Source organism: Epinephelus fuscoguttatus, linkage group LG19 (genome assembly GCF_011397635.1).
Source record: "Epinephelus fuscoguttatus linkage group LG19, E.fuscoguttatus.final_Chr_v1".
Taxonomy (NCBI): domain Eukaryota; kingdom Metazoa; phylum Chordata; class Actinopteri; order Perciformes; family Serranidae; genus Epinephelus; species Epinephelus fuscoguttatus.
In genome coordinates, this window is record NC_064770.1 from 39,633,262 (window position 1) to 39,660,816 (window position 27,555).

At 40.5% G+C, this 27,555-nt stretch overlaps 1 protein-coding gene across 1 annotated transcript; it reads right to left on the minus strand.

Annotated features, from left to right (window-relative positions):
- Positions 1 to 892: 892 nt before the first annotated feature.
- Positions 893 to 27,555, minus strand: LOC125879316 (homeobox protein Dlx4a-like). Its single transcript, XM_049561150.1, has 3 exons — positions 26,802 to 27,555; positions 19,254 to 19,450; positions 893 to 4,656 (listed from the first exon to the last, which is right to left on the minus strand). Exons 1-3 carry the CDS (start codon positions 27,127 to 27,129, stop codon positions 4,414 to 4,416), a joined length of 768 nt encoding a protein of 255 aa, XP_049417107.1. The 5' UTR covers positions 27,130 to 27,555; the 3' UTR covers positions 893 to 4,413.

Sequence of the window (27,555 nt, forward strand, 5' to 3'; positions counted from 1 at the left end):
CTAAGACCCTCGTCATGTTTCCACTGGGATGTATGGATCAGTGCAGCGCTACGTGGCTTCACACTTCTGGGTGTGATCGTAAGCACAACTGACTCTTCAACCCACCGTGTGACAGTTCAATGATGCCTCTGTCTGCCAGGAAAACATGACTTTATCACCTCTGAAAACACACAGACACAACTGTAGACAAATTCGCTCATATCATCGTACTAAACTGCACCTGAAGGCCAATATTCTTTTGTCTGGATTGTTTTAAAACAGTAATGGAATATATTTTAACTGCTGTTTTGTCCTTGAAGAAGAAGAAGAAGAAGAAGAAGAAGAAGAAGAAGGAGGTGAACATTCCTGCTCTGTGTGTTACATAATCTCCAACAGGAGAATTTAAATTAAACCCCTAACCACAGGCAGCCTAATGCAGTCATGTATGTATGCATTTTTGTAATATTCATTCAACAGATGAAATTGCTGTGAAAGGATTAACCCTCAGTAATCCAGTTGGATGTAATCCACTACTTCCTCCAGGGCCCGAGGCAGAAGGATATTCCCTTGACTGACAATTACAGATAATTACAGCGCCAGAGTGAAAGCTTTATTTAACAAGCTGTGTCCTAAATTGCCTATAATTGACGTGGTCATTTTATAAAATCATTGACGATGTTTGACGACTCTCTTTCTGCTTTTCCAGATGTTGGAGAGACGTGACCTGCTCCTTTCTGATTTACGACTCTGGAGAAAATGGCTCCGGGCCGCAGCGAGCCGAGACACTGAGAAGGAGTCTGTTGTTTCAGCGATACGTTACTGAAGACTGTGAATTCGATGTTAAAGGTGCAAAAACAAATGTTGGATGTGAGTTAAATAAACAAATTCAAGTAGGGCGGGCAGTGATCACTGGGTTTGATTTATTTCCAAAAAACATGGCACGTCCTGACCCATAGCCGATGTGTTATCAGCAAAATATTAACTGTATTAACTCTAACTCTAATTTAAGAGGTTGTTGAACAAATCATGGCGACTGTAAACTGCAGGAGTTTCCCACTTCAGAAGATGAGCAGAAACAACGAGTTTTGGGATCAAACATTTAAAGTGACAGCAACCAAAACTGAAATCCATCAGAGAAAAAAAGAAAGGTGAAATGTTCACAATCAATTAATTAAACCCTTTTGTGCAGCAAAGTCCCTCCATCCAACAGCAACAGAAACAAAGACTTGCAGGAGTGATGTGATCAGTTACTTAAAATTAGTCAATGGAGTTAATTATGAGAATGAGACACATTTTTTTAAACACATATTTGGCTTTCAAATACATTTCTGTCATTTTCTTTTGGGCCTTTAAAGCAACTTTAGATTTTTTATTATAATGAAAAAATATATATAAAATTTGACTCATACAATAAAGTAACCTCATCCATTCAGTGCCTTTTTCCCATACAGTCTTAAAAAAGGGGGATTATAAGTACCATAAAATAGCTGCTTGTTCATATCAGAGCCTCTGCTGGTGCTGTAATCAACCCCTCCGCCACGGCTCTGTAAAGCTGTATATGCTACACACCCTGTCAGAATTACAAAAATACACACAAACATCAGAAGTTCTTTAATCTGTTTCTTATCAAACCAGAGGGTCCTCTGAATCAGATCCATAAAGACCAGCACTGAAGAGACCCTGAAGAACCCTTATTTTTACACATGTACCCACCCCACCAAAACCCCAATCACAAGAAGGCATGATGGCATTTAGTTTGTGTAAACCATGTATACGTTACATTTGCACTTTATTATGAAATGCTCAAAAATGTTGTGGTTAGTGGTTCTGTTTTTATATAATTATCTTTTTGTCATATTTTCTGAAACTATCACTGTATCCTGACCCAAGTACGAGACAGATCAGGCTGTTCTTACATACGTTAAATAAAGGCATCAAAATTTGTAACCCATGTAATTTGGAAAGTTGCAATCACGTGACTAATGTGCTGACTGGAGTAAAGAAGGAAGCGGTCCTGAGAGGTCCAGTTGGGAGGCAGGTTGTGGTGTCTGACGGGTCACAAAACACAGGACTTTCCCCTGGAGACCGATGTTTGGATCCGTGTAAACTTTGAGTCATTTTAAGGTATGTCTTCTCCATGTTTCCTTTTTAAAACCTAACCTCAGCAACTTTACTTGCCTAAACCTAACCACAGTAACATGAATTACATAACTACGTTAAGGACGTAACCTTATTTGTGGGGCGTTAATTCGTAGGATTCCATATGAACCGTTGTCTGAGGATAAGTTGGACAGATTATCTGTTCCTTTGCCTCCACCTACTGCTCCTGATTGCATTTGCAAGAATCCACTGCTCCTGATGATGTATTCCCATCGAACGGTTCGTATGATATCCCTTGAATTTGCACCCCACAAATGACGTTATACAGTTATCTAATTAATGTAAAGTTACTGAGGTTAGGTCTAGGAAAAGAAACATGGCGAGGACGTACCTTAAAATGACTCAAAGTGTGCTCAAAGATCACACAGACGCGAACACGTGACTCCAGGGGAATGTCCTGAGCTAAAGTTTGTTTTTATTTGTGACCCATCCACCACCGCAACCTGCCTCCTCATTGGCACTTGGGACTGCTTCCTTGTTTGCTGCCATCAGCACATTGATCACGTGATCGCAGCCTTTCAAAATACGTGAGATATACGAATTCAGGTGCACTGCTGTTTGTAGTGAAACACATGACAAAAAATGGTGATAACAGCCTGCTCCTGGACAAAAACAATTAATAAGAGCCAAGAGAATTCTGCAAAGCATAAGCAATCAGTAGAAGACTGACGATGAAAAACAAAGGAAGACTCAAACCACTTCTGAACCAACACTAGTTTAGAAACCTTCAAGGTCCCCGTAGCTCTCTTCACCTCGGAAAAGCAACTCTGATGTGTAGCCTAGGGTTGTCAACGTTTAACCGTTAATTGGTTAACTGATAATATTTTGACTGGTTACACCTACAGGTTAATTTTGCTACTCTTCACTGTACTACACTGCACTTGACCGAAGCCTGGTAGGAACTAGCTAGCTAAGGGGGGACGTTACTGTAATCTCTGAATGAGTGGTGTTGCTAGCTAGCTAACATTAGCTCCCTCCTGACTTGGGTGGTGTGCACTACAGAGCAGCCAAGGAACTGGTGGAGACTGGAGGGTGGATAGTGGGTACTATTTTTCCACGTGTTAAGGTGGTTAGCCGGCTGTCTGTCAGCAAGCCAACAAAAAGTACAATAAAAGGCAAAATATTTAGTGCTAGAGCTCACTGAGCAAGGGTCACTGGTTAATGGCCGTCGGCCTTTTGAAAGCAAAATTAACCAAAACTGACATCCCATGCTTTCTTGTTTTATCTCAGCTTCGGTTTAGTCTTTCTTTTTAGTTTACATTTTGTCTGTTTTCTTTACATACTCGTCTTTGCCACGTACGTTTTTTTCTTTCATTCAGGTGCAGTGGATTCTGGCACTGCCATTTGGAGCACCAGGAGGAAACAGAGGAAGATGATGTATTTCATGTACTACTGTCAGGATATAGTGACAGCTTCAGCAAATATTTTATTTAGTTAAACACAACTGGGTTATGGTTCAGAAAAGACAATGTTTTGGCTTAAAATACCTGGTTTTGGGGCACTATCTTGGCAGGAAACACAGCAATGTCTCAGTAAACAACAACAGCTCTTCGTGCCACTATACCCACTGGAAACACGACAATGGGTCGTTACGAAACATACACATTTGGTGACTAAATTTTCACTGGAAAAACAGCGATGACTCAGTAAGTCACAACCGGTTTTGTTAGTTGTTACGCCATTCAGCATCCCCTCCACCTCCTGATGACACAGTCAGCTCATATACTACCTCGCTTTAGAAATGTTGATACGATATGTGAGTGTAAATGTGTAAATGTCAGATATTCATGGTTTGCAGAGACAATGCCAACATTCTCTTCTGCCGACTGATAACCCACTGAAAAGACATAAAAACCCTTAAAGTCCAGAATCACAGACGTAGGCCTGGCATTAGATTTGAATTGTAGCTTAATGAAAAAAGTCTTGGCAGGCTGAGCTCCTCTGGAGGCAGAAATAACGTGACTGGCAGGACTGACTGACTTTTGGAGAAAGAAATAACACATTCTTCCCCTTACACATGAATTCATAAGTAATTAAACCAACCCTCGCTCTGTTCAGTACACTCAAGGGTCGCTGCTGCAGCCTCTCTGCTCGCCTTTCCAGCTTAAAGTAAAGACACAGTATCTGTTCACTGCATTTGATCTCTGCCAGTTATATTATTTTTGCCTCCAGAGTGGCTCAAACTCTTAAAAACGTCCGTGTCTCTAACAGCTCCAGTCATCTCACTGGTATAAATCCATAATTAGTCCTGGAAGTGTTGCGTCCTCCTGACTGTCACATCATCTGAGTCCTGGGCATGGAGTCCTGCTGGTGTCCGGGGTACCAGTGAGCAAAATTGTTCATGTATCCTCCAGAGTGCACCGGCGCACCTTTGGCGGCCATGCTGATGTCCCACAGAGAGCAGGGGGAAGAGGAGGACGGCGGTGGGGGGGCGAGGTGGTCTCCCTCCGGTCCACAGGGCCCGTTCTTCATGATCTTCTTGTATTTGGATCGTTTGTTTTGGAACCATATTTTCACCTGGAGGACAAGGAAAGAGTTAATAACAGATTAGAAGCTGATGCAGACAACATGTTTGATGTTTCAGTGTGCACCTCATTAGGTCTGTTCCCAAACAATGGAAAAAATTACTCAAAGTAAAAGTGACTGAAGACGTAGTGCTGCAGAAATGTCAGCATGTTGCCTCGGGTTTGATAGTGAATGAATTTTGTCTCTAGAAAAAACACTTCATTCAAGGTCAACAGAAACAAAATAAAACTCCCCAAAACTGTCTTGGTTAGTCTTTGCAATGTTCCAACAATCAACAGCTCTGGTTTGGTTGAAATAAATCCTTAATACCCCCAGTTCAAATCAAATCAAATCAAATCAAATCAAATCAAGTTGACTTGTAAAGCAAATTTAAAGGAGTTAAATCTTAAAATGTGCTGGCTCTATATGCACTATAATTATCTTCCAAGAACCCAAAACTGTTCACTTCATGATCATGTATGACAAAAACAAGCAGCAGCACTGGGGATGCATGATATTGGATCTTTTGCCGATATATAACAACTTATTTGGCCGATAACCAGTACTGATATCGATATATCCACTTTTTTCCCACCTAATTTTAGTGATCAAGTTCTTCTGTCATGAAATTCACATCATATTATACATGCATACTCTTATGATGACGGGCCACCAGCAGATGGAGACATGAGATACAATACTCTTCAATGTATGTGATATTCATTCATTGTGCAAAATAAGACATCAGAGAAAATGGATTTATTGTGTCAGTCTTTATAAATCCCTGTAAACATGTCAGTGTGCGTGAAATGTTCCTGCAGTGAATGTGTCACAGTGGGACTAACACACCCAGATCATGTGACTCCTGCATGTATACAGTCAGTCAGACCCAAACTGGCCGAGGCGCTCTGAGCATGCTCCACAGTTTCCGCCCCGGGCTTTGACCCGGAAGTCCAATAGCATTAAATGTGTAAGAGAAGAAGAAGCCGGTAACAACATGGAGAAATCTACATCCAGAGCCGTGACTTTTTGGACGGACCAAATGTACAGAGCTGTAAAGTTGTCCACCATGGTAGCAGTTAGCTATGGGGGGGGGGGCACTGCTATTAGGCAGTGCTGTTGCCAAGCCAACGGTGTTTGGGTAGGCGGAGTGTGTCAGGTGGCACCACATGAACATCAGGACCAAAGGTTTCCCAGCAGAAGGTTGTATTGTACTGAGATGATCGATGTTTGTCACTTTACCTGTCAGTGGTTTGAATCTTTGGTGTATCATTATATGGCGATACACTGACATACTACACCTACCGCAGCCACACCTGTCAGGAACACCATTAGAGATAACAATGCGGTAAAATAACCTACAATTAGCTTATAATGAGACGTTCAGATGCAGCAATAGTCATAAAAAGTTATAGCGTAACAAGCTAACAGCAAAATAACAGACAGAAATACAATTACAGAAGGAGTGCCGACATTAACGCCACTGTGGCACCACAGACACTGTGTCTTCTGTGGGAGTGTTACAGTGATACAACAGGAGTTAATAATACCATTGCATACAGGATAATTATTACAACACTGTGGCTCCTATAGACACACGGTTCGTACCAATAACTTTTTAACTGCGTAAAATTACATGTATAAGCTGGAACGCTCACACTGCCCCATTATCTCAAACCCTGGAGTTATTTAATATGTTTGACACCAATAAACCTCAGATAGGAACTTTTGTATTTCCATTTCTTCAAAATTCACTTCTCATTTCTTTTCACGGTTTCTTTGTAACTGGTCTCAGATCTGCTGTTTTCACCTCACCTGTTGATCGGTTCTACTAAACCAGCCCTGGTCACGCAGGTCCAGTTATACGGACCAGCTTCTCTGCTTCACCTTATTTCTGATTTTTTAAAAGATGTTTAACACGGTCTCTTGACAGAGTGCAGCACTGTGTTAGTGAGTTGTGATACAATGGATGTAAGCCGTGAAAATATATGGAACTGCAATGAATCCTCCAATGTTCGTAAGAGATCTTACGGATTAGCACCAAACGGGTGAGATTAGGTTAAGGAAAAGAATCATGGCTGGCCGTCATCACGGGATTCACTTGGTGTAAAGTTATGTATTTAACCTAAAGTTCTGCACTGTCATGCTGTGAACTTAACATTAAGTTACGTACTCAACGTAAAGTTCCGTAGGTTAGGTTAAGGAAAACAATCATGATTTCCCATCATCATGTGATGCACTTGGCGTAAAGTTATGCACTTAACCTAAAGCTACGTAGGTTAGGTTTAGGAAAACAATCATGGCTGGGTGTCGTAGTATTATATTCTTAAAACTAAGTTACATACCTAACCTAAAGTTACGAATGGTAGGTTTAGGAAAACAATCATGGCTGGCTGTCATCACACTATGTACTTAATGTACAGTTACATACTTAACCTCTCTAACTCTGCCAGGGCGCCAATGTCCTCGCCAATCATGATGAGTGGTGACAAGTCATGTCATGCTGTTTTTCGACGGGAAAAGTTAAAGGATTACTCACGATCTTATGTGGAGCTGTTAGCAGGGACGTAGCTGGTTTATAAAAGGTAAGAGTCTCACTCCTACCACTATTTTTGGCTGAGATACACCGTCTAGAAAGTGGGATCATAACTTTCACGTTTCATATGGCTTTATTTGGTGATATTTTATGGTGTTTCTGTGTCATAAACAACATCAGCTATCATAATCACACCTGATTTCAATAAGGTACAATGTTTGAAGCTGACTGAGTGTTGTTTGATCACTGATAGTACTGTTTTGAAGCAGAGTGACCGACTTGTCATTTGGAGCTCCGCCTGGATCTTTTCATGGTAAAAACACTGTAGAATGGTCATACTTTGAGCAGTCTTCTTCAAATTTGAAACAAGTGTTCATTGATAGTGTGCCTACAGCCCCACAGTGTCATTTACCTGCTCAGATGAAGCCACAGACAGTTATTCATCCTCAAACACATTTTTTATTTTATTTTAGGCAAAATCTTCAACTTGTTACTGACTTCAGAGGCCCATTACTCTGTCTCTGTATCACCTAGAGTGTTTCTGACACTTTCACAAGAAACTTCAGAGAGTTTTCTTTCTGGCAAGACCTCATGCATGCATGTAGTCAGAGCGGTTCACAAGCTACAGTCATTTTAATTTGGGTATGTCATTTTAGGTGTTTCTGCTACAAAATGGGGGTGGAGTGCAAAGTTAGGTTTTGGAAAAAGATCATGGTTGGGCATTATCACGTGATGTACTGAGCATAAAGTTATGTTCTTAACCTAAAGTTGCAAAGGTTAGATTTGGGAAAAGAATCAGCGTTGGTTCTGGTCATGTCATGAAGTTAATGTAAATATCCGTACTTAACATAGAGTTATGAAGGTTAGATTTAGGAAAAGAATCATGGTTGGGCCTCATCATGTTATGTACTTAATGTAAAGTTACATACTTAACCTAAAGTTACGTAGGTTAGGTTTTGAAAAAGAATCGTAGTATTTGTGGAACAGCGCTGTAATCCTAGTTTTCTTTTTCTTTTCTATCCCATCTTTTTTATGTATCTCTTGTTGGAAACTGTACTGTCAGACTGCTCTCATAAACTCTTCCTACGTTTTCCCACAAAAATTAATGTACCAAAATTCGTACATATCCCACATATTTTGAAAGGCTGCAACCACATAACCAATGCACTACAGTAGAGTAGAGAAGGAAGTGAGCAGTCTTGTAGGGAGGCAGGTTGCAGATTGAACGGGTCACAAAAACGTGGACTTTACCCTGGAGTCTCGTGTCCGGGACCAAATGAACATTGAGTCATTTTAAGGTACATCTTCTTCATGTTTCTTTCCTACACCTAACATCCGTTATTTTACGTTAATTACGTAACTGTACATTGGACAGTCATGGGAGGCTAATTCGAACTGTTCTGTGAAGATACGCTGATTCTTTACTTTGTTTTATATCATTTCAAAAAAGGTTTTGCAGTTTATAAGTTGGTGTTGAGCAAATACAGCAATGGGTTTCTTTTAAAACACCCTCAGGGTTTTTTTTCATCCCATCTGTGCATTTTTGTATGTTTTTGTTTTTCTTTTATTATATACGTGAATAAATAAATAAATAACTAAAGATATGAGTCCAACACTGATGCTTGTTGTACAAAGTGTATAAACTCTTTTGAACACTTGAGGCAGCTGCTCCATTGAATAAGACAGACATGATACTATTAGGACATATCAAAATATTGAGCTGCATATCACTCCAGTCATATCGCTGTGGTTAGATGATTCAGTTGTGTTGTTGTTGATATAGTTGGCATGTTCTCAGTTTCCAGCGTGCTTGCAAATTGAGCATCAAATTACATGAATATGCCTCTCGGGCAACCTGTCAGCTTAGCAGGAACAAATGATTCATGAATAATTACATTCAGTCAGTGAAGGATACTTCTGTCTCAAACAGGTTTTAACTGCGCCGTAAAGGAAAAAAAAAATAAACGAACGCCCAGAGGACTGGAGCTGCACGGCCGGCTCCAGAGCAGAGATAAAAGAGAAAGGAAAAGAAACACACTTGGCACTAAAATTGTTTTCTCCTCCACACTGACAGTCCTGGGAGTTATTACCCCGAGAGTTTATAGATATTTATGAAGATGGTTGAAGTGGTTTATGGGAGATATTTTATTCTATTAAAAATCTAATTTCAGACTGCTCTAATTGACTCTAAATATGTGGAAAAAAATTATCCCTTTTACCCGATCATCAAAAAAGCTTCAGCTGGAAGAGCCAAGGAGTCCCGCTGAGCCAAACGTGACATTTAATGTGATCTCTATTGTTCCAGCGTATCTGCTGACGTCAATCACAGCCTGTAAGGAGTGAGTGTGGATGGTGGCAAAGACATAAAATCAAACTGCCACGCCATAAATAAGCAATGGCATTGTAATTACACCGCATGATGCTTTTTAATAAGAAATTAACTTGCACTTGCACTTTTAACTCTTTCTCCAAGTCCTCCAGTTTCTATATTCAGTAAATTGTATTAAAATCCAAATCACATAAGAACTGAGTTGTCCTTACAGTCGTTGCAGTTGAGCTTAAAACAAAACTGTATGGCTTTATTTTCAATAATCTGCAGACTAATGTAATAAAAATGACAGCCACCAAACCGCAGTGCCTGCAGTATAATAATTACCCGGATGAAACCCTAAAGTGAGTGTGTGGAGCGGAGCTCATGAGCCCAGGAGTCAATCAACAGCACGTTAAGTTAATGCAGCCTCAGTGAGAGGATTTCTGCCCTAATTATTGGTTTCATATTCCAGCAGCAACACGGAGCTGACAGCTTCCCTGAGAGCGCCGCCAACGACACCGACATTAGCGGAGAGGCAGGCCAGGTGCCGCTGGGTGTGTGTGTGTGTGTGTGTGTAGTATGTGTGTGAACATGATATACTCAACTCAGCTGGAGGGACTGTTGGTATTGTACATTTCTGTAAACCACAAATATATTTACATGTTTCATACGTATCATATCAGTGTTTCCAAAGTGACGTAGTATGTGAGCTGACACTGTACAAACAACAAAACCAGTTGTTTTATACTGAGCCATCGCTGTGTTTCCAGCAGCTCTTTTAGGTCACAAAACATGGGTGTTCTATAGCAACCAATTGCTGCTTTTTCAGTGAGAATAGTGGCACAAAATGCACTTGTTTTTTGCAGAGAAATCTCTGCATTTCCAGGCGGGATGGTGCCACAAAAAGTGGTTGTTTTTTGATTAAGACATTGTGCATTTCCAGCAAGGAATAATGTTTTCTTTTTATCGAGTCATTGCTGTGTTTCCAGCGGCTTTTTAGGCGCAAAACAAGGATATAGCAACCTGTTACTGTTTTTCTTTTCAGAGGGGATTGTGCCAAAAGACAGAGTATGTTTTTTTTTTTGTTTGTTTGTTTTTTTTTACCTAGGCATCACTGCATTTTATGCCGGGATAGTGCCATGAAAAGCAGTTGTTTTCTACCGAGACATCATTGTATTTCAAGCCGAAACTTAGCCACAAAAAGAGTTTTTTTTTTTTCCGACATTGCAGCTTTTCTGGGGGTGTAATGGCAAAAAGGCAGTTGTGTGTTCACCGAGACACTGCTGCATTTCCAGCTGAGATAGCGCCACGAAATGTTTTTTTTTCTTACAGAGTTATCACTGCTTTTCCAGCAGGGTTAGTGCATTGAAAAGCAGTTGTTTTTTTACATTGACGTCGCTGCATTTTATGCCGGGATAGGGCCACAACAAGCAGTTGTTTTCTACTGAGACTTTGCTGTATTTCCAGCGGGTTTTGTGCCACACCTAGACATCACTGACATTTCCAGCTGATAGTGCCACCAAATGTGATCGTTTTTTACCGAGACGTCATTGCTTTTCTTGCTGAGATAATTAAGAGATAATGCTGCCTTTCCAGCAGAGTTAGTACAGTGGAAAGTGCTTTTTTTATTTATTAATTTTTTTTTTACCAAAATATTGCTGTATTTCCAGCCACAAAAAGCAGGGTTTTTTTTCTTTTTTTACCAAGACGTCAATGCAATTTTTTTTCCCGTTTTTATTGAGATGTCACTGCTTTTGCAGCGAGGACAGAAAACTTTTTTTTTTTTTTTTTTGCATTTCCTGCTAGGAGAATGCCACGACAAGCGGTTGTTTTTTACTGGGAAATTGCTGCATTTCCAGCTGAAGCAGTGCCACAAAAGAGGTATTTGAAGCCTAAACATGGTCTTTTCTTAACCTTAAGTGATTTCTGTGTCTAAATCCAACCACACATTGACCACAACATTATTGGAACGTAACTTTTTAGTGTATCTGCTACATGATAACTTGCAAATGTAACATATCTGTGTTTTGCAGAAAAGGTATAATGCTAACATTAATTCTGGTGAATGGGTTCATTAAACTGAACCTTTAAGTGTTTCTACATATTCCTGAATACGGGCGAAAAAGTTGTCCTGTGAGGATTTTTGGAAATAAAAGGCGTCCATTTGGTGTATGTGGGCACTGTGTGAGCGTGTGTGTGTGTGTGTGTGTGTGTGTGTGTAAGAGATTGTTGGAGATACAGAGAGTTTCAAGGAAAACGTTCAAACTGTGCTACGTGCCATTTCTCAGCTGCGTCTGGGAACATTAGAGATTTGGATGGAGCTGGTCAGCGGTTGGCTGCCGGCCTAATGGCGTGGAGGCAGGACAGAGATCTGGTGTATGATCACTATCTTCAAGTGTGTGTGTGTGTTTATGTTTCCATCTGTATATGTGTATGAAAATGCACACACCAGCTACATACAGTATGTTTGAGTACATGCACGTGTGCATGTGGATTGAAGTGCAGCCATGCGTGTGAGGAATGTGTGTGTGTGTGTGTGTGTGTGTGCTTGCACAGTTACATGTGCACGCTGGGTTAATTACAGCTGACTGAGAGCAACACGACTGTTTCACCACAGGCTGTTCTGTGTCTGCGTCTGTTTACTGTGTCGCAGCCAGACGAGAAAAAACCAACACCGTTTTTTTAGCGTGGCGACTACAGGATGGTTAAAGGGACATTTAACCTTCTGAGCATCACAACCACCCTAAAATTCATCGATGAGGATCCATTTAGTCCAATAAAATATGGAAAGCCCAGAAACGCTACATCATGTCATCATTTTAACACATTCATGTGTTCGGGGAGCCAACAGGAAGTCAGCTAGCTCAGTCAGAGGAAGTCTGGCCAAAGAAGAAGAGCGGTACACAGACTCCACTCGCCCAGTAACGCAGAAGCTTGAGGAACTTTTCCATAGTTTGTGCCCAGCGATCAACTCTAATTAAACTGAGTGGAACAAAGATTCCTGTGTTTTTATATACTATAATTCAGCGTCACTCTGACATGAATGATTCTTCAATACAAAAATGCAATAAATCAAAAAGCTCTGCCGACAGACTTTGAATGCTTTAGAACGTACTTTTCTCCACCTGATGGCGGTATGTGTGTAATATGTTCAGATTGGTCGACACCACACGCCAAAAATAACTCGATCTGGGGTGGAAAATGTTATGCCCAGATTGGACGGCGTTAGCATGGATTAAGTTGGTAACATTAGTGTGGGTTCGTTGACAAAATTTTGGCCTGTTTTGTCAAAGCATTGATGTTTTTCTTGTTTTCCAGTATTCATTTTCTTTTCTGGCAAATCAGGATGTCTATGGTTAACTGCTAATTGATTACCTGCCGCATGTTGCACATGTTGCACTACAGGTTGGTTTTGCTACTCTTCAGTTTACAGCACTGTGCACCAACCAGGTCAGGTGGGAGACACACAGCCGGCTAGCTGCGTGAACATGCAGAAACATGATGCCCATCCTCCAGTCTCCACCGGTTAGCTCACATAAGCCTTGGCAGCTCTACACGGCACACCAGCTGGGTTGGGTGGGAGCTAGCTAGCAACGCCAGTTGTTTGGTGATCCTGATTCAACAGCATTGCTGTGGAAACATTGTGCCCACCTCTGCCAGCAACATCATTACAAAACCGCTTTACCAGCTGTAATCACAGTAGAGTGGCACCACTAGCTAGCTTCCACCTGAACCCAGGTGGTGGGCGCCGCAGAGCAGCAACCAGTGGAGATTGGAGGGTCGGCACTATGTTTCCAAATGTTAATGCTGCTGTCTGTCTGTCTGTCTGTCAGCACAGCCAACAGGAGATGAAAGGCAAAACATTTATGTCTCCAAACATTAAAATTTCACCATCTCTTAATGGGTAGCGATTTGAAATGTGGTGCTAAAGCTCACTGACAATGTAACAATGTAAGGTGTTTGTCTAGTGCCCCTGATGCTGCGCGCCGCTGACGCCGCCATTTTTGCTAGGTAACAGCAATGCACCGAGCCTCAGAGAGAAGAGCAGGTGTCAGATCACCGACTGTATGATAATAACGTCCAAAACACGCGATTCACTCTCAGTGGTTTCTGTGACATTGAAAAATACTAAGACATATTAATGTTTAAAAACACAAAACCGGCAAAAATTGAGTTGATATTCTTGTATTTATTATACTATTTATAGCTTGTCGTGTACACTTTATCTTGTACTATTTCTGACTTGACTCTGAGTGTTTGTTTGCACAACAATTCATGTGTACCCAGAATGTGTGAAGGTGTACAAATGGCAAATAAAGTTATCTTCTCTTATGCTAAAGTACACACCTGAAGGGCTCCATCTAGTGGAGAAGTCACGCCATGCTACTGCCCCTTTGTAGCACTGCTGTCTCTCACCGTAACACGTTCACAAAAAAGAAGCGCCCGGTTTAAAAAAAAAAGCACCCGCATTCTTTATCCCACAAAAATGTGTCTGCGTTCTTCAAACGACAGCCTCGTCCTTTATCAGCCAAACTCTGATACTATGACAACCATAATACCGTCAGTCAACGCTCACTTTCCCTGATGCAAAAACGTGCGTCTCTGATAATCATGCATGTGAGTATGACTCGTAGTAAACCGCATTCAAAACCACTTTGCCACAACAAAAGGCGAAGCAAACGGACGGATCATCTGCTGCTCCCAGTGTAAACAGAGCTGCGCTGGCTAATTCATACGGGATTAGGACAGTTCATCTGATGACATCAGCTGCTTATGTACACTCAGCACACGCACACACACACACACACACACACACACACAGGTGTATCATATTTCAAAGTATCCGGCTGTATAATGTTTCCTTAATGTTCAACACTCCGACCTTTGCTTTCCACCTTTCCAACACGTGTAATGTCTCTCTGATAATGACACAACTTTCAAAATAAGCTTCACCAACAGCAGTGATAATAATGATTATAATTATACATGACAACAGCTGTAAATAACAGTGAGTGTGTATTGTGACACAGTAAGCCCGGTCAATTAGAGGACATTTAGAAAACATGTTGCTGATGAAGACAATGGCTCCTGTTTCACTAATTTGACCCGGTGTCAAATACTGTTTCTAATTTTGTTTCTTAATTGTTACTAGTGTCATAGAATTAATGTGGTTTATATATAATAACTACACTGCCTCTTTATTTAATTATTCAGACAGGTACATTTTACATGTTTTTTTATGATTTGAATTTTTTTGGGAAGCTTTTTATGTACTTTTTATTATTTATATATTAATATTCTTTTATACTGTTTTTAGATGAGCCACATTGCACATTGCAAACAATTTGTGCTCTTTCAGTAATTTGTTTTAGCCTCTGTGCTTAGCTTGTTGCTTGTTGTGTGTTTAACTGTCTCCTGTTTGTGTTTGAATGTCTCTGCCGTATAAAATAACTTCCTGTATGATAAGATACATATCTACCTTTCAAAGCCAAAAAAATGCAATAACTAGCTTACGTATTTGGTCAGAACTGAGACCTGATTCTCTCTTTTATACATGTTTTAATATGAAAAAAGTATCATGTCATAGAAATATATAAATTATGTGAGAAAAGCACTTTAAATTCACTCTAGAGAACAAATGAAAGCTAATGTTTAAATATCAACGATTAGTCTAGCTAACGCTAACGCAGTAGTTTATTAGAGCGTCATCGCTGTGTTTCCAGCGGCTTTTACGCACCAAACGTGGGTGTTTTGTAGCAACCAGTCTGTGTTTTCCAGCAGGAGTGGTGCCATGAAAGGCGGCTGTTTATTGCAGAGACATTGCTGCTTTACCTGTAGGCACTGTAGCCCCCAGAACTGAGGTATTTCAAGCTAAAGCATGAACTTTTCCCAACTGTAACCAAGTGGTTTTTGTGCCTAAATTTAAATCCAAATTAACCACAGCGTTTTTTTAAGCATAAAGTTTCAACATATCTGCTACATGCTAACGTACAAATGCTGTGTATGACATCTTGGCGTGACACCTGCCAAACTGTGGACCAATGTTCTAGACCAAAAATCTACAAAACCAGTTGTTTGTTCGCGAGTCATCGCTGCGTTTCCAGCACCAAACGTGGGTGTTCTGTAGCGACCAGTCTCTGTTTTTCCAGCAGGAGTGACGCCACAAAAAGTGACTGACCAGTATTTTAAGCTAAAACATGATCTTTTCTGAACCGTAACTAAGTGGTTTATGAAGTGTTGTTGAAATGTACATATTAGGGGTAGGGGAAAAAACTGATACAGCATAGTATTGCAATATTTTTGTGTAATCACACAGTGCCAAGTATCTATTTTTTCATTATATAAATTATTTACATTTACATTTACAGTTTTTTATATATTAAATTTACAAATTTATAGTTGGAAAAAGGTAATAAATTGCAAAGTTGCAATAATAGCCCTAGAACGTACAAATGTAACGTATTCATAATGTGCAGAAATGTACAGTGCTAACATTTGTGCCGCTCTTTGCCTTTGAAAACATCAAATAAATGGTAAAGAGCAAGATGATGACAGCTTTGGTCATCTAAAAGACAGTTCTGGCATAATGTTATACATGATGATACAATCCCTGATTTATGCTTGTACTTAATAATAATTTCAAGTTATTTCACAATAGATTAACTTTAAATAAACTGACCAATGAAAAACAACTGTTCCTGTGCACATTACAGATACTCAGGAAATGAGGAAACAGTCAAAAGAACCAACCACGACTGTCTGAAGCCATAAAACCATCTGCATACAGAAATATATGATAATATTCTCTCTGGTAAAAACTCACTTCACAGATGGAAAATAAGAGCAATAAAATTATGACTTTCGACAGGCAACATTAAAAAAACAAAAGTGCAACATCTGTCCTGGGATGGTTCCCAGACTGAGTGTTTAGAGCTGCAAATATCACAGCTTTAATCAGCTGGATAAAATCAATGCAACGTGGCAAATTAGACGTTTATTTATTTATAGTTAAATTATATAAGGAGTGTCATTAAGCCCCAGAGCGTCTAGTAAAAACACAATATGAAATTCAGATGCTGAAGAGGCTAAAAAACACACAACAGCGTCCAGTGTTGGTTCACTGACTTCATGTGACAGACAAAATGGCTGCCGTGAGGCTTTTATTTGCACATGTGTGCAGCGGTGGGTGGAGTAAACAAAACCGGTGCTCTAGTAAAAGTATTGTTAATTCACAATTATATGGACTCAAGTAGAAATAAAAATACTCATAAAAATAACAACATGTGTCAGAATGTGGAATTCTTTAAAGTTGAGATGTCCACTGGTTTAATAAAGTAGGCAGCACGTAATCTGACTGTTGTTCCTCTGAAAGGCAAACAGGAAGTGTGGCCGAGGACGTGCATGTGCCTCCTCTGAAGGAGAGGGAGGCGTCTCGTCGCCTCAGGGCCCCATAAGGGGGTAAAAAGGGGAAAGCTTCTCGGGGCAAGCTGTTCAGGGGGGCAACAATCACGCTCATCCTAAACATAAATAACCACATTTTATTTTGAATCAAAATATTCATATTATTTATAAAACCACCGGCAACCTCCAGAGCTGAAAAATGAAGCCAACAATGAAGTGCCAAAACCTGCAGTTCCTCTAATGTCCACTAGAGGCTGGCTCCAAGAGTGAGTCGGCCGCGAAAGAGCTCCATGTTAAAACTTTACAGAACAAAAACAGTTTTGGTCTCTGTAGCTAATTTCAACATTCATGACGACTGTACAGGGGCTGCATTTTATTAAGGATTAAAGTTATGCAAAAAAACAAAATTCCCATTCACATTTTAAGTCTATGGGAAAAAATCTTTTTTTGGGGCCAATGACATCACAGACCAGGAAGTTGTAATTAAACAGTTTGAGCTCTATGTGAAATTGGTTCCAAAGCCTGGTGCTGTCTCTGTGGGCTTTGGGTTTATTTATTAGGACTTGTTTTAGGGGCCCAGATATTTGTGAGCAGGCCTGGATCTGCTGCCATGATCTTAAACTGTACTTTATTTAAGGGAGGGTCGTGGAAGGGGCGGGGCTAAACTCAGCTTTATGTATCAGTAAAAGTAGTGAGATGTTCAAATATTTCTTGTTACATAAAACACGAATTTTGGTGACGTTAAAGCAAGACGCATTTGGTAAATTATTATTAGTTTTCACATTTTTAAACATTTAAGTTTTAGCTATTCAGGGACGAGGAGGGGAAACGTGGAAAACAACAAAAATGAAGGCGGCAAAAGTTCAAGTAGGGTGGACGAATCCAACAACCACCGACTTTCACCCAGGAGGCTGGTGTTCACTTCCTGTAAGACTATAAAGCCAAACCTTGTTCTTTTTTCCTAAACCCAACCACGTGTGTTTGTTGAAGGAAGAAAGCAACAATTTGCGGTGTTTTATTTTGAAAGAGACTGTATGCAAACTGTACATTTCCTGTGAAAACAGAAGTGTATTTTGAAAACAGACGGAAGTTCATGACCAAATGTGGACATGTGACGAGGTCGCAGTGAGGATTGGTTGCACGTTACTGTGTCTTGCATGTTAAGGGGCTAAAATTAGCGAGTTCATTCGAGTGTCTCGTGTCCGTCAATGCCTACCCGTAACTACAGCAGAGTCATTTGACCTCGATTGAAACCCTTCCTGTTGCATTAAAAAGCCAGATATTAGCAGGTGTTGGTGGGTGTTTGGTGCAGTGGGAAAACAGACAACCATTCACGTTCACACCTACGGCCAGCCATGACCAGTGGGTTCGAACCCACACACGGCAGCTTTGTCACCTCGGGCCTGGAAAATCTGAAAATCTTTTCCATGAGCGTGGGAACCCGACATGTTGCAGCATGTTTATGAGTTCTGAAAGATTGATGTGAGACATTAATGGAGATTCATGAAGTCAAAGCCCTCTAAGACTTTTTAAGGATCGGCTGGAACCGTGATCGCAACTGTGCTCGAGTCAGAGTAATAAGTGTTCTGCAAAAAGTACTGAGAGGGAGAGATGACCAGCGGCAACTCATCGCTTTACCCTCAGCTGCAGACGTGTGAAGGAGGATTCACAGTTACACACACACACACACACATACACACACACACGCTGCCCGTGCTTCAGAATCAGTGACTGACCTTTTTGTTTCACCTTGCTTTGTCGTTCAGTTTCATGTCCTGACAACAATCGATGATTAAACATCACATGACCTTTATCAGATTTCGTGCCAGTGTGTAATTACAGCCAGAGGAGCGTACGGTGACACCGGCCAACAAGAATGTACCGCTGCCTGTTCGGGTTTCTGTATCCGAGTTATTTCACTGTGAACCACCGAACACGTGGAATTCCACAGAACCAATCAGTGATGGAGTCACACTCTCGATTTTTTTTTGCAGGCTATTTTCCATTAAACATAACAACATATATGTTGTATTAATATGAACCTTTGCTGTGGACATGCCCTCCAGCGATAGCTCAGGGCGACACCCTCACAGTGTGTCATATATCGTTTGGAAATTGAGGTGAGCTGATGCATGTACGCCCTCAATTAGAGAAATTAGCCAACATTTTGTTCATATTAGAAATGTTTCCGACTCCTGTCATCAAAGATAATTATGGTTTCACCCTCAGCGATATAATGTCTGTAAGAAATTACTCATGTGAGAATTAAACCGAGGAACATACAGAAGTGTTTTTTAATTCCCAGGCATCAGTTTGAAATAAAAAAATCTAATACAAGTTGTGTGTTGTCGGCCACGGTACCTGTGTCTGCGTCAGGCCCAGTTTGGCCGCCAGGTCGGCCCTCTCGGGCAGGGCGAGGTACTGGGTCTGCTGGAAGCGCTGGTTGAGGGCCTGGAGCTGCAGGCTGGAGTAAATGGTCCGAGGCTTCCTGATCTTCTTCCCCTTCCCGTTCAGCCTCACCTCCCCGTTCTCGATCACCGCCGTCGGCTTCTCGTGTTCTGGAGCAACATAAATATCAACAGGAGGATTTCAGTGGGGACAGACGTCTGGTCTGAACGTTACAGACAGAAGATCAGTTAGAGTGCTTCAACTTCTGCTCATGAACTGTTGAGGAAGACACAAACCTCCATAGTCCTGCTTTATAATTTACATTCTCACTTGTGGTCACGTTGCTGATTAATAACACACAAGTCTGAAAACTGGAACAGAAAATGGGGAGGAACTCTTAGTTGCAGCTCCCGTTACTGACGAGAAACGAGTGAGCGCAGCCTGGCCGACCGGAGGAGGAAAGTGGGGGACAGATAATATATTAACCCTTTAAAACCTGGATTGACGTCACTTTCACTGTGCTGTGTGCAGGTGTCTTTCAAACGCATTTAAACTTTTGAACCTTTGAAGCAAATTGGTTTGATCTCCTCCGAAAACATGGAGAAAAAGGTAATACTTAACGTGGTAAGAAATGTCCTGCAAACTGCAAGAAAACAGAAGATTCAGAATCAAAGATAAGTTTAGGAAAAATGTCCAGAAGACTTAATTTTCAGGTACTTTCCTGTACTTTTTACTTTTCCTTTTCTCTGTATTGCCAATTTTCGGGTAATTTTCTTGTACTTTTCCCTGTTTTTGCTAACCTTTAGATAATTTTTTGTACTTTTTAATTTCCTTTTTTGTATTACCAATTTTCGGGTAATTTTCTTTTACTTTTTTTTGCTAATATTGAAATATAAATTATTAATATTACAAATACAAATTACAATCTGCTGCAATAAAAATGAAAATTTTATCTCATGAGATAAAACAGATGTTACAAAAGTTTTCTCTTGGGGACATAACTCACAGTTGGAAAAAGACAATTCTTAAACTTAGCATATCGTAACATGTTTTAAATCACAAATATATTGTATCGTGACTTGTGTATCGCGATAATATCATATCGTGGAGCCTCTGGAGATTCAAACCTCTATTTTTATACAATATACACGCGGCTTCTGTTCAACGTATTCTCATAGAATGGTTTGTATGATATCCCACGAATGACGTTACGTCCTCAATGTATAGTTACGTAATGAACGTAAGTTACTGAGGTTGGGTTTATGAAAAGAAACATGGTGAGGGCAAACTTTAAAATGACTCAAAGCTCAGACAGTACCGAACACGCAGCTCCAGGGTTAAGTCCATGTTTTGTGCCCCGCCCATCACCCCAACCTGCCTCCTTACAGACGGCCTCTTTGTTTGCTCCCGTCAGCACATTGGTCACGTGATCGCAGCCTTTTGAAATATGTGTGATATGTACGAATTTAGACGCATCACTTGTCGTAGAAAAACATACAAACAGTTTGTAAGAACAGGCGGCTGTATTGGCGCGTGGACAGGAACATGTTCAGCGTTATTTTACAGGAAGTTTTTGTTTAAAAAATAAAATGTCTTTTGGCTGTGAGGACAGAACACACACAGGCTCAACAGTGAAGCAGTTTAACTGTGCATCCAAAATTTAAACACAGCATAATTCAGGGCTCCCACACATTTTCACAACTTCTCCGTGACGGCTGGTTTAAGTCCTGGAAAATGAGAAGCGTACAAGTTTTCCATTTGGATCAAACATCAAATAAGTTTAGAGTTAATTTGCCGTACTTGACATCACACGTCCTTCGAGGCGCCTAGTGCACATCGCAACGTTGACTCTGGAACCAATACATCATGCTAACCCCTAAGCCAGGGGTGTCCAAACTTTTTGGAATGGGGGCCAGATAAAACAACGTGAAAACACCTGGGGGCAAATGATTCTCGCATCAAAAGGTTGTTTTTTTGTTTTGTTTTTAAAGTGAGACAAAGGCAACCATTTTTATCTTTTAATGAGCTATAACCACGTGATGCCTGTCTACAATGTAGTGTATGATAGTCCTATCACTGTGAGGTGAAGGGTACAAATTAACCATTATTGTGTAAAGGGCCACTTGTGGTGTATTTTGAAAGTCAAGCTGAGGGCCAATTAAAATTGGTCTGCGGGCCACAATTGGCCCCCGGGCCAGACTTTGGACATGCCTGCCCTAAGCTGACACATATCAGAGCTACGTTATGTCAACGGCTAAACTACAAAAAACAAATTTGCTGATATGTTACGTTACATGGAGGGTTATACGCAGAAAATTACTGTAACAATTAATTTCATCACAAACAACAAAATTCCCAAAACTTTCAATCATTTTTACTAATTCCAGGACTCTTCCAGGCCTGGAAAATGAGACTTTTCCAAGTTCTCCATGACCGTGGGATCGTTTTTAATAAGTGAAAATATCAAGCTTTTTGATTTGTAACAAAATGCGACATAAAATAATTCAGTGAGGACAAATGTTGGATTCACTGAGACTTCACTGAGCGCAGACGTCTCTGAGCTCCAGGAACAAAACACTGTAAACACAGTCTGATTCAGTTTTATGAAACTCTGGTGTGTGACGACTTGAACAGAACAGACGCAGGTAGAAAGACAAATCCTCTCTGCAGCTCAGCCGAGAGGGCTTTTCCTCATTTTTCCAGAAAGCTCTGCGGCCGTGTGTTCGCCCACGCTGATCTTTGTTATGACATGAGCTGTTAGCCTGCAGTGGCAGGAGAGAACAGCTGTGGACGAGCCGAGGCCCCACAAGACGCCGCGGCTCTGTAACTGAGCTCGTGAGGCAGCAGAGACGGCAGCGCCGCGCTGACGAGTGCCGAGAGGGAAACAAAGAGCTCTGCGACGTGGTCACTGTGGAGAAGTAAACTTGAAACCAGCACAGCGACGTGTGAAGCTGTGACTTCTGTTGACACTGGTGTTGCTTTATTCTTTGCTACGTAATATTTGTGGTTATTTTGCTGCTGGATTAGTTTATTCAGTTGATTTGCAGACCTGTAGATGCTTCTGTGTTGAAGGTTTTGGGCTGTTTGGGCACACCAGGTGAATTGTGGGTAGGCAGGTAGAGGAGGGGGCAGGCAGCAGTGAAGGGAAAGAGAGGCTGCAGACCCCTTCGTTCTTTGTTCGCCTGCTCACTGACTTGGTAAAATAAACCGTGTGAGACGTCACACTCGCCCCAACAAAGGTCTTAATTTCCTGCCGTACGATAGGCTCCTCAGCAGCTGTTTGAGTTTCACTTTTTCGGAGCCTGTTAGTCTGATTTTTAAACTCAGTGCTCACACAGTCTAAAGACGTCTGAATGTCAGCTGAATTTGGAAAACGTGGCGTCAAACACACGAATAGAACGAGCTCCGAAACATGTTTAATCACACTCGTAACTGCTTTGTGTAAGTATGTTTAATGTGTGTTTGAACTGTACGTGTCGTTTCAGCACTCTTGATACAGCGACTCACATCTCGAGGAGACTTCCTGTTTAAATAATAATGTTTTGTTCTGAGGACAGTGAGCTTCACTTTACTGTCATGGTGCCACAAACTGCAGCTGTGAGCGTCAGAATATTAACAAAGACTGAATAATTCCTCTTTAAATATGTGTGTTATTTCTTTTTGTCTGACTTTATTCAGACCCAGGACATCGTCACAAACTGGACCTCGACTTCTGATAAAACAGAAAGACACGAGGCCTGTTGGAGGAAATCTTGGTGTCATGTTTTATAGTCATTTATATTTTGAGCGACACATCAGTAAATCTGTCCGGTTGTGTTTTAATCACCTCAGAAATAAGATTTATTTAAACTTTCACAGCTGCAGAAACTGTCGGACAAGCTTTTATCTCTTCCTGCCTCGATGACTGCGACGGCCTCTTTTCTCATCTTCATCATAAACCTTTAGAACGACTTCAGACTGAACCGAACAGGAAGTCCGATCACATCACAGCAGTCTGACTCCAGATTACACTTCAGACCTTTTAATCCCTCATGAACCTCCGGGTAGTCTGAGCTCCTTGGGCGGACGTCTTTGAAGACTAAAGGGGACGGAGCTTTGGAAATGAGGGCCCTGAGGCTCTGGAGCGACCTTCCCGAGGAAACATGGTTGTCGTTTAAATCTCTCGTAAAAATGTACTTCTGTCCGAAAGTAAATCCTGATTTCAGCGTTGGTTTTAATTGTTTGTTATCTTGATTTTACTTTTGGCCGTCTTTATTTTATCTTTAACTCAGGTGACAGTTAAGTTTGTTCCATTCTCCTTTAAACAATAATATGTGATTATTATTATTATGGAAATGTTTCATGTCTTATTCTAAACTTACAAAGACAAACAGATGAAACTCAGTGATGTCACCAGTTTGGGGTCAGAGATGTTTGACTCCCAGTTTGACCTCATATAAACAAACTGTTATTAAATTCCAAGAAGAGAAATTAAAGTTATTTGGGAAGTGGGAGCGGTGACGCCGTGCGCTCTGTCAACACCAATAACTGCATCTGCACGAACATATGTTTCAGCAGGAGTTATAGCTGACGAAATATTGCAGCATTTTCAATTTAAAATCATGTTTGTAAACAATTTTTAAAAGATGAGGAAGTTCAGTGCTGATGAAGCAACGTGAGGTTTTTGAGTCTTTTATTTATAATAATAACTTTATTTATAAATGATGCAGAGACGAGCTGAGAGCACCGGCACAAATTTTAAATAAAGTTTGATTTAAACAGAATCCAGTGGAATTTGCACAAAGTTGAGTTTGGATAAAATCAGTTCACATGTAAACAGACTGAATTACAGTTTAATTTCTTACATTTTTTTGCCCTGTTTTTATTTATAAATAGTGAAACTATATTTATTACAATCTTGAGTTTTTCTACAATAATATTTAAGTGATTATTATTAAAGATTTGAACATTTTTATCACTGTCTTCATCATTTTTCTTGGACCTCCTGACGACTTTCCTCTATTTTTAATTAACAAAATGAGATTACAGTTTAATTTCTTACATTTTTTTCTCTGTTTTTATTTATAAATAGCGAAACTATATTTATTACAATTTTGAATTTCTCTACAATAATATTTAAGTGATTATTACTTGAGATTTGAACATTTTTATCGCCGTCTTCATCATTTTTCTTGGACCTCCTGACGACTTTCTTTTATTTTAAATTAACAAAATGAAAAGTCAGACTTGTGCTGACACAGAGTTCCCACACATCCTTCACTGAATTAATTATTCTAAAAATACAGCTGTCATTTGGTGTTAAAATGTCTTAAATCAATCTTTTAAAAGTCTTTACAGTCTCTCATGATTTAAGGCTTTGTATAATATTTATTGTCTCATAATTTGGTTAATTTATTTTGGGGTATGTGAAATATTTGCCTTCATGTTTGTGTCCAGGTCATGTGACATGACGCCGTCCACTATCCGTCCTGTGTGGTTAATAAATATTCAGACAAAAATCTCCCAAATTAATTTATGTTGTTTTATTTGCTTTCATTTTGTTGACTGTAAAACTAGTTTTAGGTTTCAATTCTGAGTGCCGTTAAAAAGTCTTAACTCCGACATGCAGCAGACTTTCCTCAATGATGTCTCTAAGAATGTATTTTAAGAGACATTAAATTATGATGTAACGATTTATGTTTTGTTTTATCATCACACACACATCTACATATTTTTTGTATTTTAATTTTATCGCTTTTTTTTGTTCTTGTGTGTCTTGTAGGATTTGTCCTGTCTTAGTTTTGAATTGTTCTTATTTTACTTATTCAATTCTTTATTTGTGTCACTGTTGGATCGACCAAATATTTCTGTTTTCCATCTTATTCATTTAAAAAAATGTCAATAAACAGATTGTGGAAAACACCAACAAAAACAAATCCTACTTACCCTTTTAGAAAATTAGATACTGTGCATGTGAAGAAAGTTTTGACGGAGGAAACTAAATGATTTGGCCTGCAGTCACACTTTAGTTAATTGAATGTGTTAACAAGGACCTGAATTATTATTATTATTATCATCAGTGGTTACAGTGGTTCATGTTCAGACTCTACATGTGTTAATAATACTGTCACATACATGACAATTGAAGCGTCCACTTCAGGCTGCAGGAAAGAGCAGATTGTTTCTCCACTTTATTTATTTATTTATTTATTTATTTATTTATTTATTTATTGTCTTTTTAATGTTCTTTTATTGGCTCCTGTAAATCACTTTAAATTGTGTCTGTATAAATAAACCTGTTGACAGCGAAGGATCTTTTTCATCGAGCTGAAACAACTTCATCTACAGTTCTTTATTCAGATTTAAGACACAGATCATGTTTTTATTTATGATTAGATATTTGTCAGTGTTTCATCTGAGGTTTGAACTTGTCTTAATGTTTTAAATGTAGCTTTCTTTAATGGTTTTATTTGGTTTGTGCAGCCTGAGAGGAACCAAACATTATTTCATTGAACATTTACAATAAAGTGTTTTATGTCTTTTTGAAATGTGTGGTTTATATACATTTAATATTTTTCTGTGTTTGAACTGAAGCATGTTTTAAGACACCAGATGTTACAGCTGCTGTCAACATGTACATGTTTTTTTTTAAAGGTTGAATTTCAAGGTTTTTATTATTTCTTAAAGTATTGTTGTGCACTTTTAATCAGAACTGATCTGTTACGTCTCAAATTTCTTGTGATAATTTATTTTTGAAATAAAGTTAAAAATCTGTAAAAGAGGAAACAATTTTTCTGGCTCAATTTCTTTTAATCTAATTCTACAGTTATTTCCTGTAATACTATCAGACTGAACGTGGAGTCCAGTTATTTATTATTATTTATTATGATGATGATGATGATGATGATGATGATAGATGCAGGCCTGTGGGCTCAGGCAGCAGACACAGGCCGGATGTTACTCGGCAGATGACGGCTGAGGCTTTGGGTTTGGAGAGGGCGCAGCTCCCGGGCCGCTGCGGGACACCACAGGCCCGGTGTCGGCTGCTTCTTGTGGAGAGTCCCACAGTCTGAGCGGGCCTTAAACTCATCTCCAGTCCAACCCCAAAGTACACTGAACATGACGCTGCGGCGGACCTGTGTGTGGATCCAATTATTGCGCTGCGCTGCGGTTCATTTTCATGTTTCTTTGGAATATAGACTTCAAGTGTTTGAAGCAAACATCTGTGAGAGATGAGGGTTCAACTCCAGCTGGATTATTCTGTGCGTAATGTTGCGTTTAATGTCCCCTGTGCGCATCAGTTTAACTTTTGTCTTTCGTTAAGACGACACATTAAATTATTAATGGGAAATATAGATTTTTTTTTTTAGCACCAATAAAAATGAAATAAGGGAATGGAACAATGTGATTGGCTGAGCTCTTTCTTCGTTTGAGATCTTTCAACATCAGCAGCACCTGAAAATGCGCCACGCGCGTCATGCTCCATAATATTTAGGAGCTGCAAATAAAAAGCACAACATGAATATTTCTGTGTGAACCGACCTGCATCCTCCAGTCTGGTGTGTCCGAGCGCGCCGCCGTGGCCCCCGTGCTGATAAGGCAGGTAGGCCCCGGGGTGGTGCGCGCTCACGGGGCTGTGATAGGGCGGGTATCCCAGCGGGCGTCCGTAGGACGATGCACCGGAGGAGAAGGGCCCGTCGTGCTGCGAGGGGCCCACAGCGTGCAGCCCGTGGACCGGGTAATGGTTGTGGGACAGGCCCGGGGAGGGCTGCTGGTGCCCGGGGTACCCGTGGCCGCCGAACTCCAGGAAGGCGGATTTGGAGGGATCGGGCGGGACTAAAGTGTCCGATATAGAGCTCATAGTCATCATTGGGGTGAGGGGCAGTGATGAGGAGGGAAATCAGAGGGGTCAGTATGACCTCCGGAGGGGGGCCATCATAAAGGAAGCCACCATCAATGTCACAAGAGTCTGCAGACTTTCAGAGGAGAGTTTCCAGGAACAATCAGCAGCCTCTTAAAATGTCATCTACCTTTTGCTCTGACTCCCGCTGCAGGAAAACAAGACTTCACAGCGGCTCTATGTGGGTTTCCCCTCCGCTACATCCCAGCTCAGCGCTCCGCAGACCTCACGCTCAGTCACAAACACCATTGAGACGGACAGGACGCGCGGCGACGCTCACAAAAACAAACCCCCGAAACTCTCCGAAAAAAGCCGAAAATCTGATTTAAAATCCTCCACACCGAGTACTCTCCTTCTCCTCTCCGTCCTGGACCCGCAGCCCGGTGCTCGGTTCCC